Source organism: Electrophorus electricus, chromosome 4, assembly GCF_041902795.1.
Source record: "Electrophorus electricus isolate QZ-2024a chromosome 4, ASM4190279v1, whole genome shotgun sequence".
In the NCBI taxonomy this organism is placed as follows: Eukaryota; Metazoa; Chordata; class Actinopteri; order Gymnotiformes; family Gymnotidae; genus Electrophorus; species Electrophorus electricus.
This window is the reverse complement of record NC_137500.1, coordinates 10,748,000-10,765,009: the sequence shown is the minus strand read 5'-3', so window position 1 is coordinate 10,765,009 and position 17,010 is coordinate 10,748,000. Positions and strand designations below refer to the sequence as shown.

Genomic DNA, 17,010 nt, shown 5'->3' with positions numbered 1-17,010 from the left:
GGACCTTTTTCTTCACTGGACAAAAGTTGTTCTGGAGTAATTGTGTGTGGCTGTTTCCTGAATTTAATGAAGACTGTCACTGTCCTGGTAAAAGCACTGAGAACTTCACTCACCCTGCCACAAAAGATGTACCTTTTTATTTTACCTTGATTCCATTACTATCTTTACTATCTTTGTTTTGGAAAAGTGAAAGGGATTTTCATTTTTTGATTTGGAAAAGGCTGCCTGGAGAGAATGACAAACATCATCAGAAAAGTGACAATTATTATCATCTGGAAGAACCATATTGACTCTTTATAAAAAAAAAGGTTAAAAAAAATTGAAAATGTGATTAATTGTCCTTTTAAAAATCCTATGATTTGTTTGTAAGTCATTTTAGTATTATTTCATCATCAACAACATCACAAGGTAGCTAGTGTGTCTGAAAAACAATGTATTTATTAGATCAGTCAAATACAAAGTCAATATCCTTCAAACAGCAGACTTGCTGGTACTGAAAAGCACGTGTCAGTCTTGAGAATGAGATCACCAATATGCAGAATAAGAGCCTGTGAATATGAGGTCAACAATAGCACTCTGCCCCACTGAACTGAAAAAGGTAAACTGTAAAAGAATGTAACAACAGTGTAATTGCAAGATATACATTCTAGCAGAAACAATGTATGATTACTGCTACACATGGCCTGCTGAACATTAGGCATGCAATTTGAACACTGAACATTATGCCAAATGAACATTAAGCATGCAAATTTGGCAAGAACTTTCTAAAGAATTTCCTGAACTCAGTGTTGAAGACGGTGTAGATGATGGGATTGAGGGCGCTGTTGACGTAGCCCAGCCAGGTGACGATGCTCATTAGGTTGCTGGGAATTTTGCAATCATCGCAGAGTGCACGCATCGTGTGAACCACAAAAAACGGAGTCCAGCAAACCAGGAAGGCACCTGGTGGATGAGAGAAAGGCACAGCCAACGTCAGGAGAAGAGCAAAGACTGTTGTGATGTCGGAACGCCCGTGTCACACAGCGTACTGTGAAGAAGGCTGGATGATTTAGACGATAAAAATGAGACATTTAGTGAAATTTGCTAAATTTGCATCTGCAAGATGCAGCCAGGGCAGAAAATTAGATTTGGCTAGTCGCTTCTGACAGTGGACACTTGAGTGGTATTGGCAGCCTGTGACTCAGCTGTCTTCGGATTATGAATTATAGACCAGCTATCTATCATTCTGCCTACTGTCAAATACTGAAGACCATCGTCACTTCATCATACTGGACAGGAAAAAAAAGGGTGGAGGGGTGAGAGGAAGATGGAGCTGGACAGTGGGAGGGCCTTGACACAGAATCATGAATGGGAATCAGGTGTCCCTTGGTATTACTGCATATTTATATCAGTGGTGCAGCATGTAGCAAGGGGAAGCTATAGACTTCACAAGACCCAGCATGTAAGCCCAACCTCTGAGAACATCCAGCATAATGAGTCTCTTAAGGGTTCTGGACAGTCTGACTTTCAGAAATACACTTACTGACTGAGTTTGATAAATGAGCCTGTCCTAGACTGAGCTTCTTAACAAGGCTTCGCTATATATGCTTTAGGAATAGACCATCTGCAAGACATATATATACCCAGGACAAGAAGAAACTTTCTGGATTTATGTGGCTCCAGTATAGGCCGTGTGTTCTGACACCTTTTTTTTTCATTACATAAAGTCTGTTGAATGTTTTAGGATATTAATACAACATAGCAATAGAGGAACTCTCTTGCATGGTGGTTGTGTTTTGACCTTTGTCTTAGCTCAATATGGCTGACCCTTGCGTCAGGCCTGGGATAAAGGCTAGGTCATAATAGGATTGAAGGATTTAAGTGAAATGATTAGCCAGTGTGGCCCAGAAGGGTTTACCTCATTTCACTGCATGTGTCTTTTTTCTAGATTTATAGACATATATGTTTTGCTTACCTGAAAATAAGGTGCAGTTTAGTCTACAGTTTAATGTAAGAGGTACAGCTTGAATATTATATTTTCTTACACACACACACACACACACACACACACACACACACACACACACACACACATATATATATAAATCCAAAGAAGATTCCATGTGAACAACTGAAGTGTACTGTAGTAAGAAATGTAGAGATATTCAAAATTGTTGTACACAGAATTCCAGAGAAACAGAACATTTTGGACAGAGCTGTGCAAGCAAAGTGCTTCTGAATTTGTTGACAGGGATCTGTATGAAGTGCCAGAAGTAGGTTCTTTGCCATTCTTCAAAAGAAGGGGTATAAATGCTTGAGTCAGGGTTGGGGGAAATTAACTTTTGACTGGTGCTGTGTGTGTGTGTGTGTGTGTGTGTGTGTGTGTGTGTGTGTGTGTGTGTGTGTGTGTGTGACCTGTATATGTGGAAAAATATTAGGCAGAAATACATCCGGAAAATGCTCACTAAACTGGTGCTGTACACTACAGAATTTAGACATTCAGTCATTCAGTGTCATCCTCAGTGTTTTTTTTTTAGTTTTGCTGTAGCCATCCCCTGTGTGTTTCAGCAGTAGTGTAAAGTTCAGAATGAACATCCACTCACCCACTACAACAGGAAGCACCCTCATGGCCTTCCTCTCTCTCCCATTAATCTTTGCCCTCTTCCTCTCTTGGTTCTTATTCTGATCTGCATTATAACCTCCATGAGGGTAGGCGAGAGAAGGCATAGGCCTGTCCTTGCAGTGTGTGGGACAGTGGCTGTCCTGATAAGCATCCTGGTCCAGCTCTTCCAGGTTAATGTCTGTGAACTTTCTCTCTATGATTGGGGGTAGGGGGTGTGGTAGGGAAGACGGAGGGCTTAGTCCTGCCGGCAGCCGCTGGAGCTTCGGAGGGGGCCGCGCGCCTCTCTTCAGCTTGGCCTTCCTTAGCTCTTCCCATCGCCTCAGGCCCTGGAATATTCCGCAGTAGAGCAGCAGCATGATGGGGCAGGGCACGAAGAATGAGCAGACGGAGGAGTACACCACGTAGTTGTCGTCCTCCAGCTTGCACTCACCATGCCTTCGGTTCGGCACGTCGTTGATGCCAAACAGCACAGGCGAGGCCACCGCCAGCGCCAACACCCACGTGGCCGACAGCAGCACGACCTGCCGCTGGTCCACGCGTTTGCGATTGTAGTTGAGTGGGACAGACACTGCGATGAACCTGCGCCAAGCAAAGCAGAGAGGTCATTAATGCCGGCGCCAGCCCACACGTTTGGAAAGATGGCCCTCTCTTGTCCTGTATATTCATACACAACAGCAAAGGTCAGACAGATGACCTGCCAAATACCTGCACGAGCAGAACTCTTTTTGCTGCGTATGTTCCCTTTGACCTGGTGGTATGTTCTTTTCCTCTGATACAGCACAAAGGCATGAGCCCTGCAGCTGATCTCTGACGTAATCTTAGGGCAGGTTTGTGAATGAGGATTCCACAGGCAACCTCTGCGTTTTAATACTCATGATCCCCAAGCTCTCTGACTCACTTTCTCAGGCACACTCTTTTACTGATACTGTTTCTCTCTTTAACATTCACGCTATTTCATCAAGGACACACATATGACCATTTTTGAAATATTCAAAACTCTCCCTCTCTCCCAACTAACCTGTCTATGCTGATGGCACACAGGTTGAATATGGAGGCAGTGCATAGCATAACATCCATGGTCATCAGGCCATCACAGACTGTCATGTTCAGTGTCCAGACTCCATCCAGGAACTGCAACACAGAAGAACCAGATGCCTCTTATCTCTGCCTTCATCCCTTGACCATATCTACCTACTACTTGCAGTATGGCAGCACATGGGCTGTGTTTGAATCTGAACATCCTCATTAGGTACCTTGTCTCATCAGTACATGCACTCCAGGGCCCTTGAGTTCATAAATAATTCTAGGCCTGATGCAGATCTCATTGTCCAAAAAAAAAAAAGTGGGGGAAAATGGAAACCTTTGAGAAGAGCATTTAATGGCATTTTAATGATGAGGCCCAAGAAGCGGACAGACTTTTAATTAGTCTTGAGTAATGGCTTCTATGCCATGCCAGTGACCCATATTCCACCCAAGTGGCAAGCATGAGCCCCTGAGAACAGGGTCTAGAGTACGTTAATGGGGAATCTCTGATGGATTACATGGCGACCATGTCATGCATGTCCATGCTCAAAGGTGACTGCCAAGTGTCTAATGCTACCTCTTTCCTGAGCCTTCTTTTTCCATTGGGTAGAAAAGCCAGAGGGGAGTAGTACAGGTGTATCTGCATTTGAGACATGTTCGTGGGCTCCCAGCGCTCTGAGTTTCAGTATGGGACTGCACATTTATAAAAGCTTTGACAGCAAAGCATGTCTATTGTCATGTGACCACACAGTCATCCAGATCTACTGAAAACAAATTAGCATGACGCACAATTGTGTGAAGAAATGACAGCTAATTGGGTTAATCAAACGAGTCATTTTTAGATTTACTGGTATTTTTCAGCACCCTGTGAAGGATTCAGGTTGGTGTAAATAAGAATATACATTTTAAAGTGTGAGTATAATTAAAGCAGAAATAATACGAGTGCCCTAGACTGATTTTTTAAAGATACGAAGTAGCTAAAGCAAAAACAAACTGTTAAAATACTTACCTCTTCGTACACAAATAGTGGCAATACCAGCACTGCAAGTAGCAGGTCTGCGACAGCTAAACTTACTATAAAGTAATTTGTTGTAGTCTTTAGAGCCTTTTCTGTATATACACTGAGGCAAACCAGCATATTTCCGCATATAATCACAACAATGAGCAATATTCCTAATATTAGCGCGGTAAAGTTGTAGTCCGTGACCGAGAGTTCCGTGGAATCCGAAAGGTTCGCTGGCATTTCTGTCGAAAACCAGCCACTATCCAGGGTCTGGATGTCCCTTCAACATGAGCTGTACTGGCAGCATCGGCATTGCTTGTGGGCTGCGCTCTGATGTGGAACTTGTATAAAGTAGTGATCTGAGGACGGCATCTTTTTTGCCATAATTTAAACGTAACTGCAACTTCTCCAGTTCCCCTTCGTTCTTTGTAAGCACAACGGACCCACTACCTGGCGCTCACGGTGAGACGCGTGAAATTTCTTCGTTGCATATTAACTTGTACCTACATATTAACTAAATAACCAATTTCTCCAAATAATTTAAAAAGTTGAATTAAATTTAATAGAGTGCCTGCTTTAACTGTTTAAAACTACACCGTAATCGATGAGGCATGTTTCTACTTTGACGACTTAGAACCTGCTTGCGCAACGCTCTTGTTATTTCCAGCCACCTGCGTGAAGGGCTTATCAAGATGCCGCTCCAGTTCAGATAGCTGAAAGCCGCTTATTGCCCGTGGTTGCCTGCCCCTTCTTGAGAACAAATGCTGTTATTATCTGTCAATGGATGACACGGGTACACAAAGCCTTAAGATACTGAAAATTCTTATAATAGGGAGAAAATTTTTGCTTATTCGCAACGAGAACTTTCTTTGCTTTTAGTCTTACTTTCTAATTAAGACCAATCAGGCAATGACATGCTTTTCATTTGATTCCATAATGTAAGTGCATCCTGCGTGCAAGAATTAACATTAGATTGACATTTAGTAATTAAACTTTTCTAGCTGTTTTCTCCCTTTGTTATGTTGGTAGGTTGGGGAAAGAGGTTGTCATGCATGACATCTCATGTTTTTTCCAAGCTAAACAGAAAATCTTTGCTGCTCAACTGATCTTATTTTGGAATTAAAACAATTATGTGCTCAATAAAATCAATCAAATATGTTCTTTGCAGGGAAATGTCTTTAGAAGCATCATGTTCTTGCTTATGATTAATCAAAACAAATTAGTGCAATTTTAACTTACTGCATGTGCAAAGACCAGTGCAATTAGGGTCTTTCTGCATGCAGTAGTTTGGTATGCTAAATACAAATAAGCCCGTGTCTCACAGCACCTTTCAGATATGTCCTTGTGGGCTGGGACACAGAAATGGGCCTGTTTTTGAAATCTGATTTTTGGTATGTGGTTTATGATTGTTCTTGTCATGCCTGAGTGGTTTAAGTTTTTGATTTAAAATATGTAAAATGGAAAACAATTACACAAATGTTCATGTCTTTTCTAAACTCATTGTGTGAAGAGCCAGAAAAATCCTATTATTTTTCATTACTTGGTTGTTTAGATTTTCACAAATCCTGCTTCATGAATATAAAATACTTGTCATGTTGGCACCATTGTCAAACATATAGTTCTCCAGATGTCTATGCACCAAATACTTTCATTTTACCTATACTGAAACCCAGTGAGTAGGTATAAATTAAATATAAAACTCAGTACATTTTTCAATTTTGAGTGATTATTGTCTCTACATGTTTAAGAAATGACATAGCAAACATGAGATGATGCATTCTAGTGGCAAATTATATGTGCACTGAACAGTGTCATCCCTATTCCTCAGCCTTTAGGGAAAATAAATGAGTTTTCCTGGTTGAATTTTAAAATTTGTTCAGACTGAAGGAATCATTAAAATTGTGCCAGCAACTGTATATACACTGCAGTGAGAAACACTGGTTTGCAGCTGTCTGTGCAGATTGTGAAGAGCTTGTAAACTCCATTCAGTCAACACCTCCACATAGAATATATGTAAGGATGCTGCTTCATTTAGGGATCAAAGACCTGGAGACGTATGCATCATCCATCACATAAGAAACCTATGCACTATATATAAATAAAAAGAATTTAACCAATAACAACACACAACATATGTGGCAGGGCATTTTGACTGTCACTGTATAAAAGAGGCAGAATCCCCTCACCTACATCAGTGCCACCCACCTAGATGTGCTAGAATCCAGCCGTGAAGCAGCAGTGAGGATCATACCTCCCACTGGTGACCAGGTGCTGTCTGTGAATGTGAACCCCACAAACCTGTCAGCCTTGACAGTATTCCCAGTCATGCCTTCAAGGACTGGGTTCACTGCATCTTCCTGATGCAGGCTGCTCTCCTCAAATCAGCAACTATCATTCCAGTACAAAAATGCAGTCAATTTCTTGCCGTAATAATTATCATCCTGTTGGACTTACACCAACTGCCATTAAGAGCTTTGAGCAGCTAGACATGATTCACATTAAGAACTTCACCCCACCAATGGATGCCATAACATCTGCCTTCCAACTGGCTTTATCCCACTTGGAAAGTAAAAATGCTCATTAGAATGCCTTTTAGAGACCTCAACTCAGTTTAGCACCCCACACCATTATACCCCAGGAGCTATTAGCGGTTTTCACTCACTTGGACTAAGCTCTTCAGTCTACAACTGGGTTCTTGTCATTGTGAGCAATGTCTCACACTGGATCTAGTAGAGGTTTCATGCTCCTGACTTTGAAAACCAGATACCCTCAAGGCTGTGCATTAAGTCCTCTGTTATACACACTGCTCATCCATAACTGGGTTGATGTAAACATGATGTAAACATCATAGCAATGACATCATCATGTTTGCTGGTGACATCATGGTCATGGAGCTCAGAACTAAAAAAAGACATCCTACAGATAAGAGGTGAGGCAATTGGAGTACTGGTAAAAGGACAACAACCTCTCTGAATGTCAGTAAAGCAATAAAGGTGATTTTGGCCCTCAGAAGGACACAAACCCCCTCCCCCCATGCACATCAACGGTACTAAAGTGGAAACAGTTCACAGCTTCAGGCCTCTCATGAACCTTGAACAGCCATGGACCTTGAATAGGATGGGGTTCTAGCATGTATAAACCCATCCTCTACTGCTTCTACTTATGCGCCTTAGGGAACATCGTGACCTGAAGGATCACTGCCTGTATGTAAACGGCCCTACCTCAGACAGGAAAGCACTGGCTGGTAAAGGCTGCTCAGCACATTACTGGGTCAAGTTTTCCTGCTAGCAAGGATGTTTACACTAAGCAGTTTATAAAGCTTTGTGTATAAGGCAAGACTCTTGTCTGCCCTAACACATAGGTAGTGGAATGAATTTTCCCTGACTGTCCATACATCTTAGACACTGGCCGTCTTCAAATGAAGACTAAAGATTCACTTCTTCACTGAATGACTAAGCATTTATTTATTTATTTTCTACAGCTCTTGACTCTCTTCTTTTCCAGTGTAGCCGAGGCTTTAGCTCGATAGTATTCTTAACAGTAACGTATCTATGCTGATATGAGCATGTTTCTGATAGACTACAAAGAATGTCTGTGCATTGTTTTGGACAAGCGTATCTGCCAAACGATGTAAATGTAATGCAAATGTAAATGTAATGCCAATGTAAGGAAGGCTTGCAACATCTGGTAGTCTCTCTCTCACCCCAACACTGTCTGTTTGCATTGCTCCCACCTGGACGTAGGTTAGGGAACATCTAGGGCAAGCCCTCTACGCCCATGGACAGTTTCTTCTTGCTGAACAGACCAAACTAATTCAAACTGAAGTGTTGCTTCAGCCCTGTTCTCACAGGTATTGTACTAGCTACTGCACCTTGCACTTTACACTTGAGATTACACTTCACTCACTTTAATCTGTACACATTGTCTAATCCTCTGACAGTGTTAAAGCAGCTAAGGTATAATACCCATCATCAATGGGCACTGAATGATACCTGTAAAATAGTCATTTTCCCACCCCATTTCCCACTCCCTGACATCTAGTCTACTGTTCTGGGCTTTGTTATTGTTTAATCTAATGTTTTGTGATCTATTTAGTTTATTTTATAGTGTTTTTAGCTTAGCGTATTTAGCTCAGTGGTTAAGGTACTTGACTTATAATTGGAAGGTTGCTGGTTCAAGCTCCACCACTGCCAAGCTGCCACTGTTGGGCCCCTGAGCAAGGCCCTTAACTTTCAATTGCTCAAGTTGTACTCAGTCATAATTGTAAGTTGCTTTGGATAAAAGTGTCAGGTAAATGTAACTATTATCTAAAATGGAGTATTGGCTAGGTATCAACAGATACTCATTGTGGCCATGGTTAGTACTGAAGACCAACTGACATTCATCACTTTCCTGAATCCTGACAAGTTTTAGGTACTGTTTAAATCCATTTTTGGGAAGCACTGTGTAAATCAATTTTTCTAGCTCTCTGCAGTTGGTATGTAATTGCTGTGGCATATGGGGTGTTGAATCCTTTATAGTCTTTGCAGGGCAAATGATTACAAACCTGTTTTACAGTGAAAGAGAAATATGCTGATGGCAGAGAGGTGGACAGTCTGATTAATTCTGCCTGTATGATAAACTCCTCGATGGATGTTGTCTCCTTTTCAGAAAGCAAGTAGTGTCTGAGAGAGGGGGAGTGGATTTTTGAACAGGGCCATGAGGTAGTTTATTAGTAGTAGTGAGGTAGAAGTTTTGTAGTAGTAGTTTTGTAGTAGTAGTGAAGCAGTAATTTTGTAGGACTACTGAGGTAGCAATTATGATTCTCTGGTTTTACTGAACACATCTTCATGGTTTTGATATGGGGGAGGGTCACCAGCTACATCTCATGCATGGAGATCCTATCTGAAATAGGCTTGCTGGATGATGCTAGACGAGTGTGCACACATGACAGGATCTTTCTTTTGGACCAGGAGATAAATAGAATGTTTTTTAAGACCCTCTCCAAACCCAGGAGTTGACCATTAGGGCACTCACAAGGAAAGGTAGGGTATAGAAAGGTAGGTATAATTGGCCATCAGAGAGACTTAGTCAAGATGGAATCAATGTGCACTTTATAATTAGATTTTTAAGGGAAATGTGGTGTGAAAAGATTGTGTAACAAGATCACTGATTGGCTCCATCACTAGGGTTTTTGCTGTGATCCTGAATAGTAGGTCAAGCAGGGTAGATGGATTTCAGATGACCAGAGCCACTGCAGTAGCAACACAGGCCTGCTCTTAATCACCTCTGTCTCTCTGCTGGGAACTGATGAATCCTTGTCGCTCATTTGGTTGAGGAGCCATATTCTTGACTCCTGATTCTGAGGTCATTGAGCAGGAAGGACAGTGTGATGAAGTGTGATGAGCTGACCCAGGCACAGAAAGTGTCCCGCAATTCTGAGTGTGAATCGCAGGCAGGGCAGTTCCCCTCATTGCTTGCAGCCAGGGTGCATACAGTGAGCATGTAATTATTGGATTAATAGGGCTTTGAGGTTGAACTCATCTAATCTGCCCATGTTAAATCTTCTGGTACAGTCAGGAGTACTAAAGTGAAGATGAGTAAACAGGCTACACTCCTGAAACTTTTTTTTTTTTTTACATTTTGAAACCACACAGTAAATTAAAAAAAAAGAAACATTTGGACGACACTCATATAATATGCTTGTGAACACACTGATCAAGGCATAGAGGTCAAAATGTTCGTGTTTTGTTTTACTACAGTCAGGAGGACTCCAGAGGCCCAGGTTTGCTTGGACACGTGTGTGCTGGATGTTTACTGAATACAGTGGCAGACAAATACAAAACAGGTCAAAATAATGACCAAAACACGAGTCAACATATAATACGCTTATGACAATTAGAATAACAACTAAGTGACAAAGACTGACTTAGTTATGCATAGGCAAGACTTCACAAGACCAGGAATTATTTTTTGGTCTATTTATAAAGCTATGTAATAGGAATGATAAAGTACAGGAGCAATGAAGAGATATGGTGCAGAGACATGAGTAGGACAGTTAAGTATATATTTAATCTATTTTTCCTCTGATATTTTGTAACGGTGAGCGGTAAGGAGGCGGAAGCATATGCGGTGAGCGAGATTTATTAAGGGCAAATCCAAAGCGAGAGTCGTTATAGCAGCCCAGGGTCATAAAGCCAACACGGAGATCACGAGAATACATGACAAAACAAAAACACACGAAGGCAAACAGGGGAATGAGGCTATAACAAAAGACGCTAGGAAAACTCGGGGCTAAGAAACATAAAGGCTAGGATATACGGAGTACAAACCAACATTCAATACAGCGAAACACAATGAACCTAACACACGCATTCAGTAAACGCAATTAAGTAAACAATAAACAGCCAAGACACAAGGCACAAGACAGGCTTTAAATACATGAAATTAACAAGCCTAGAAACGAGGAACAGGTGTGGAAAATCAAACGAGGGGCCGAGAAAACGAAACTACGGAATGGAGCTGAAATACACAAGACAGAGAAAACATGGAGCATATAAACTGGGAGGGACTAATCGTGGCATATATTTTGATATATGTTTATATGTATGTATATATACATACATACATACATATATATATATATATATATATATATATATATATATATATATATATATATATATATATATATATATATATATATATGTCACAATACAGCAATAGTACAGATTAAAGATATACTTTTTAAAAATACTTTTATATGTATATTTCTATACTTTTTTACTTCACAACTTTCAAAGTAAATTGACCTAAAAAATATTGGACATATTTTTAACAGTCATTGCAATAACTCTGGTCATGCTGTTTGCCTGGAGCTGATTAGATATTAGATCCTTGTATATTGTCTTATTTATTTGCCAGTGTTGTCTGTGACTCAAGATACTTCATTTCTATATATAATTTAAAGATTTACATTTTATTATTAAGCTGTTATTTGAAGTGTTTTAATTTCTGTAAACGTAACTAAATAATTGTTTAATGGACCAAGAGTAAACTGTTTATTTGATTCATTTAGTTACTATTTATTTATTTAAATGAATGTGTTTTAAAATTAATATGTTTATTTAAACTAATGTACCTCAATAAAGGATGAAATTCCAAGCATATTTTTAGAGCAAGATCTAGCTGATTAACAACAAAGGCTTTTTTCCATACTTTTCCCTTCATATTTAGGATGCCAATGCTAACCAGGATTAACATTAGTCAGGAATGGATTGCATCAACTTTTTTTTGGAGGAAATTTCTTTTGCTTGTCCCTTAGAGATGCTTGTGTGTGTAACTGAGACGCCCTCAGGCTGAGTCTTTGAATAAATGTTCTTTTTCTTTTTCACCCTTGCCTTCGAGTCATTTCATAGCACAGCAATTGCTGCGATCATTAAATTGTTTCTCTAACCTGTCTGGAAAGATTTCCACCACAAAACCTGGCACCCCAGATGGGACCCCGTGATTGAGGATGGTAGGGGAACCTCAGGGGGTATGGTGCACGTTACCCTGGAGGCTGTTACTCCATCCAGCTGACACCAAACCGTCGAAGGACCTGGGTTCGTGAGCCACCTCAACACTGGGGTCTCACCCTAAAAGGAAATCTCCAGGGCAGTAAGTATTATTAAAAATACATAGACTGTTCAGGATGTCTTAATGAAAATAACCCCATAAATCTGTTAATGGTTTGGGACCATGGGAATAGATTTCAGGGAAATCTAAAATATGGGGTTTTACACCAGTTTATTCTGTAAAAGACATGCAGAATCTATGTCAAGGTGCTCTTTCTGGTGGCCTGTGCTGGACCAACACTTTAATAGGATATGTTGCTTTATGTTGCTTTTTCTTTTGTCACACGTAATTTGGGAAACCATAGAACATCCAATTACATTGTCAGTTGCTTTTGGGATGTTCTGAACAAGAGCATAAAATATCCTACTTATATAGTCATTTGGGACAAAATGGTACATTAAACTGAGTCTTTCAATATGAGTGGGACACTCCCATGAGGGAACATCCACATTTATTTTAGATGGTATCAATTATTGGAATTGTTTGGAGTTTTCACATAAGACGTAGCTTTTCTACAACTAATAAAATACAATACACATATGCCTTTATAGCCCAGAGTGAACAAATAGCTAATTACTTTCTATAAAATCTGCAGTTTGTCTTATTAAAACATAACATCTGCCACTATCTAACACAGATTGAAACTGAATAGCTCAATGGCAATCCACTATTCTCACATTCACCCATACAGCATATTCCCTTTACTGGGAAGTGGCAATGTTAGATAGGGAAGATATGGCATGTAATATAGATGTGATGGGATACTGTGGCAAAATAAATCTACCAATCTTTCTTTGTGTCTAAAAGGTTTTTCCTTTTGAACATCTATGTCTGATTTGTACTTTTGTTCTAAAAGCTCATTTGCACCTTCAAACATTTACAATTTGAATTAATATTTTCTCTCGCCCTCCCGGTCTGGATGGATTGAAGCACATGGATGTATAATCCATCCAGACCCCAGTCCTGGTCTCCCCCAGTCCTGTTACGTAAATCTGTCCTGTGCAGGACACACACTCAGGACACACACTCTCTCCGAGTGCAGACCTGTGCAGGACACGCACTCACTTCGAGCACGGACCCATGCAGGACACACACTCACTCTGAGTACAGACTTGTGCAGGACACACACACACTCTGAGTGCTGTCTGACACACATGCCAATGTGAATCAAACTCCTGCTGTAATTACTGCAGCCTTTTCCAGCTCGCTAACCTTAGCGCCTGAAAGAGTGTGTTATTGAGATATCTGCCCTTCCACTGTCACCTGTCCTGTGACCCGGATGCATGACATGGCAGTTCACATTCAGTAAACTGTATGCTAACCCCAGGAGAGAGACTGATACCTTCAGTAACCTTACAGGAAACAGTATATTTTATTCCGCTCTCATTTTGTCATTACAATGAAGATGCAGACTACTGAAGCGTCAAATTAGGCAATGCTATTTACACTGTAGTAGGCACCATACCACTGAAAGGTCTATAAATCAAAAATGGGAAGTTAGTCTGTAGGGGTGTATGTGAATGTGTTGGTTTGGGGGCAGGACATCATCTAATAACTTAAATCATATTAAATCATATTCAGGTAAAGAACAGCAAATCTGGTTTGTTTTTGTGACAACTCTACAGTGTGACAAGAAGCATGAATTTTCTCATACACATTTTAATTAGTTGTTATTGCAGGTCCTGCTTTGCTTTTCAGAAATAACAGGCCATGGTTTTCACTCACACATAAAGTTTTTCTCCTTGTATTATATTGTGGATAATGCACTTTTGACAGGTTTTATTTGTTTCTACTAGTACGCTATTATAGCATTAGCCATAATATACACAGAAAAACTGGCATATGAAATCAAATTTAATTTGTTTGCTGAGTTATGGTGAGAGTATTTTGTAATTTAGTAATGCCTGCTAAAGCCATTCAACCAGCTCTATTTTTTATGCTTCAATCAGACCTAGAGTAGGAAATGCTTTATTGTTGTCAATTACAAACCTTGGGCTATCTTCTAATTTAAAGCTTTTCTTTCAGTTGTCGAGGTAGCAGAAAATTGTAAGTTAACATTGCCCCCTGTTGGCCACTGGCTGTTTTGAATACTAAGAAACTTCTTATGAAGTGAGTTTTTCAATGACAATGACTTTTTTATGAACACACTTTATGTGTGAACACACTTTATGACCTACCTTTGGACACTACCCACAAAAAAATATATAAAAACTTAAATCTGAATATTTCTTCTTATTCATAAGAAGACACACACACACACACACACACACACACACACACATAGTCTAGCACTGAGTCTAATATAATCACTTTATGAAACAAATCTATCACAATTTTGTGTAAATCTTTGTGTATTTGTGTGTCTGTACATACATGATTAGCCAATGTGATATTGTTTGTGAAACTGTTGAGGCACCTAATTTGTAATCGATGCATTGGCCAATGACATGGAAAAACTGCTCCAAAAACATCTCAGCATTTTCAAATACGATATGCAACACAGGAAGCCTAATCGGTAAGTCTTGTGTTCAAATGCAATGTTTCACTGTCAGTCAAACAATCCATTTCCCTCCCTGCATTGATTTTTCAGTGATTTCATCCATAACAAATTGAACTCTTAAATTTTATTATTTTATAGTCCACCAATTAAGGAAGTATGTATTACTAATGATATTTAACGTTATTAGCAAGCCCACACAAATTTCCCTTTAAACTCTGGAAAGTTAAAACTATGGAAAACACTCATAATGATGAATGTAAATAAGTAGAGTCATAAAGTCCTGGGTCTGTGGTTAATACATCCAGGATGTGAGTGCACCGCCCTCAGTAAGTCACCTTTCATTTTTTTTCCCCCTGGTCAATAATTTCTGGGGTACAAAAAGCAGTGCTTGGAACGAAGTCAGCACCATCACCCTGCCACTCCAGGTTCCTCGTAGCAAGCGGACTGTCTTGACTACCTCGTAGGTGAGTGGGACAGCTTCTCATTTTCGTCTTGGGTGTCCACATGAGCGAGGCTTCTAGGCCAGTCAAGAGTGCTGACCAGCTCTAGGACCTGATCCTGTTTCTCCAGAGTTGGTGTAACTGGGAACAGTGCCCCTAAGCTGATTTTATTCCTCATGTTCCTGGTAGGTATTGCCATGCCTTGTCTGCTGAGCTTAATGAAGGTTCTCCTGCTACCAGTGCTGCTCTTTCAGTACACGGCCACACTCCCAGCCCTGGACAGGTAGGACAGCACTCGTCTTCAAACTCGTCAAAAGAAGGAATTCTGTCCTTCTTTACCTTTGGGCTTTGTTTTTTCTGCCCTTGCTTGCATAGAAAAGGTAGATTTGCTGAATGAGAGCTTTGTCAGCTTCATTTTCATTCACATCTGATTCTCTCACAAAGGAGACCCTTGGCTTGCAATAACTTTGATTTCCAAACCACTTCTTTCTTTCTTGCGCTTTTACTCTCTCTCCCCCTATTGAGAGCTAATCATGGATATGGGCTAGGACCATTTCATGTGCTTGAACATCAGTGGGTCTACCACACTGCAGTGCATATTACTGCTGTCAGATAAACTGTGTGTTTTCACTAAAGGGGCACTGAGGAGGTTGACAGACTCATAAGAATGGACAGTCTTTCCTGCAGCAGTTGCTGTTTTCCCAGAGACGATGCAGATGCAGGTGGCTTTGTTGGAGAAGATAGAGGGTGGGTTGCAGATTGCCCTGCATTCTCTAGCCTCACCAGCGCTATGGAACTGTTCTGAGCAAATGTCAGACTGTTTTTATGAAAGCAAATGTAATATAAAACCTGTTATGTAATTAGATTTTTAATCTAGATTTGCAATCATTGGGCCAGATGAAGTTTGTGGTGAATAGGACTCTTGTGAAAGTGCTCTGCTACTTAGGTACAGGGGTGTGAAGCTGCACGCCAGGCAGCTGGGAGACCTGGAGTTCACCAACCGCTATGCTGAACTGCTTAAGTCTAAAGCCAAGCTCTCCTCTCTCTGCTCCTTCCTGCGGCGGATGCAGAACAGCAAGAAGAGGTAAGCCTTTTTTATCAGTGCACTGACATACCTGCAGCTGTCGCTCATTTACAGCTTTAGAACATTCTGGAAATCTCTAATCTGCACTATAGGTGCTTTCTTTATTAACTCTGTGAGAGTCATGCACATGCTATTTCATTATCCCTGTGCTATATTCCAGTGGACTTACTGGAGACACAGATCGAGTGAACATACTGATGAAACAATACATGTGTGCCAGCATCTACCAGTGACACATCCAACAGAACCATATCCAACAGTGCAACATGTGAAGACTGAACACAATAAACTGGTTATATTGGTTAACTTGCCTGACATTTATAATTATACAGGACAAACTGCTGTATACTTGAAAATAAACATTTCTTTTGTCAGATCTGTCACATGGACTTCTATTAGTCATACATACTATACACTGTACTCTAGTGAAAATGACTGTGTAAGACTGAATCCTGTTGAACTGTTGTGGAACTTAACTTTTAGTTCCTGCAAACTGAAATATGTAACTAGTTACATATACGTATTTGATCTTTTCAAAACTAACCAGCAGATTCATATTCCATCATACGCATTATGTTTCACATTTGCCTATACATATAATTTATAATAGGTAAAAAAAAAATAATTTGAATATTGTGTAGTGTAGCATTAATGGGTATATTTATTATACAATAATAACAGACTCTACCATGTGATGACACTGATAAGGTGTACATACCCACAAGGCAAGCACTTACCATTGAAGGCTATTACAGACTAGGT

The 17,010-nt window shown here is 40.3% G+C and overlaps 1 protein-coding gene and 1 long non-coding RNA gene across 3 annotated transcripts; one reads left to right on the top strand and one right to left on the bottom strand.

The window, feature by feature from the left end:
- Positions 1-420: 420 nt before the first annotated feature.
- Positions 421-5,263, bottom strand: drd4a (dopamine receptor D4a). Of its 2 annotated transcripts, none has more exons than XM_027021459.3 (4): positions 4,635-5,263; positions 3,621-3,733; positions 2,583-3,181; positions 421-942 (listed from the first exon to the last, which is right to left on the bottom strand). In XM_027021459.3, the coding sequence occupies exons 1-4, from the start codon at positions 4,866-4,868 to the stop codon at positions 737-739; spliced, it is 1,152 nt and encodes a 383-aa protein (XP_026877260.2). In that variant the 5' UTR covers positions 4,869-5,263; the 3' UTR covers positions 421-736. The 2 variants fall into 2 exon arrangements, with proteins under 2 accessions (XP_026877260.2, XP_081568464.1); XM_081712338.1 differs by lacking the exon at positions 4,635-5,263 and adding an exon at positions 4,203-4,620.
- A 10,541-nt stretch (positions 5,264-15,804) lies between these two features.
- On the top strand, positions 15,805-16,529 carry LOC145657597 (uncharacterized). Its single transcript, XR_014123487.1, has 3 exons — positions 15,805-15,911; positions 16,111-16,248; positions 16,409-16,529. It is a non-coding gene; the product is annotated as an uncharacterized LOC145657597 (long non-coding RNA).
- Positions 16,530-17,010: the final 481 nt, after the last annotated feature.

Bases quoted from the DNA above. Each gene is read 5' to 3' on its own strand.
- drd4a (XM_027021459.3), bottom strand. From the start codon at position 4,868: ATGCCAGCGAACCTTTCGGATTCCACGGAACTCTCGGTCACGGACTAC. The intron at 3,734-4,634 runs GTAAGTATTTTA...TCTGTGTTGCAG, and splicing joins CACTATTTGTGTACGAAGAG to TTCCTGGATGGAGTCTGGAC. The intron at 3,182-3,620 runs GTTAGTTGGGAG...TGCTTGGCGCAG, and splicing joins TGTGCCATCAGCATAGACAG to GTTCATCGCAGTGTCTGTCC.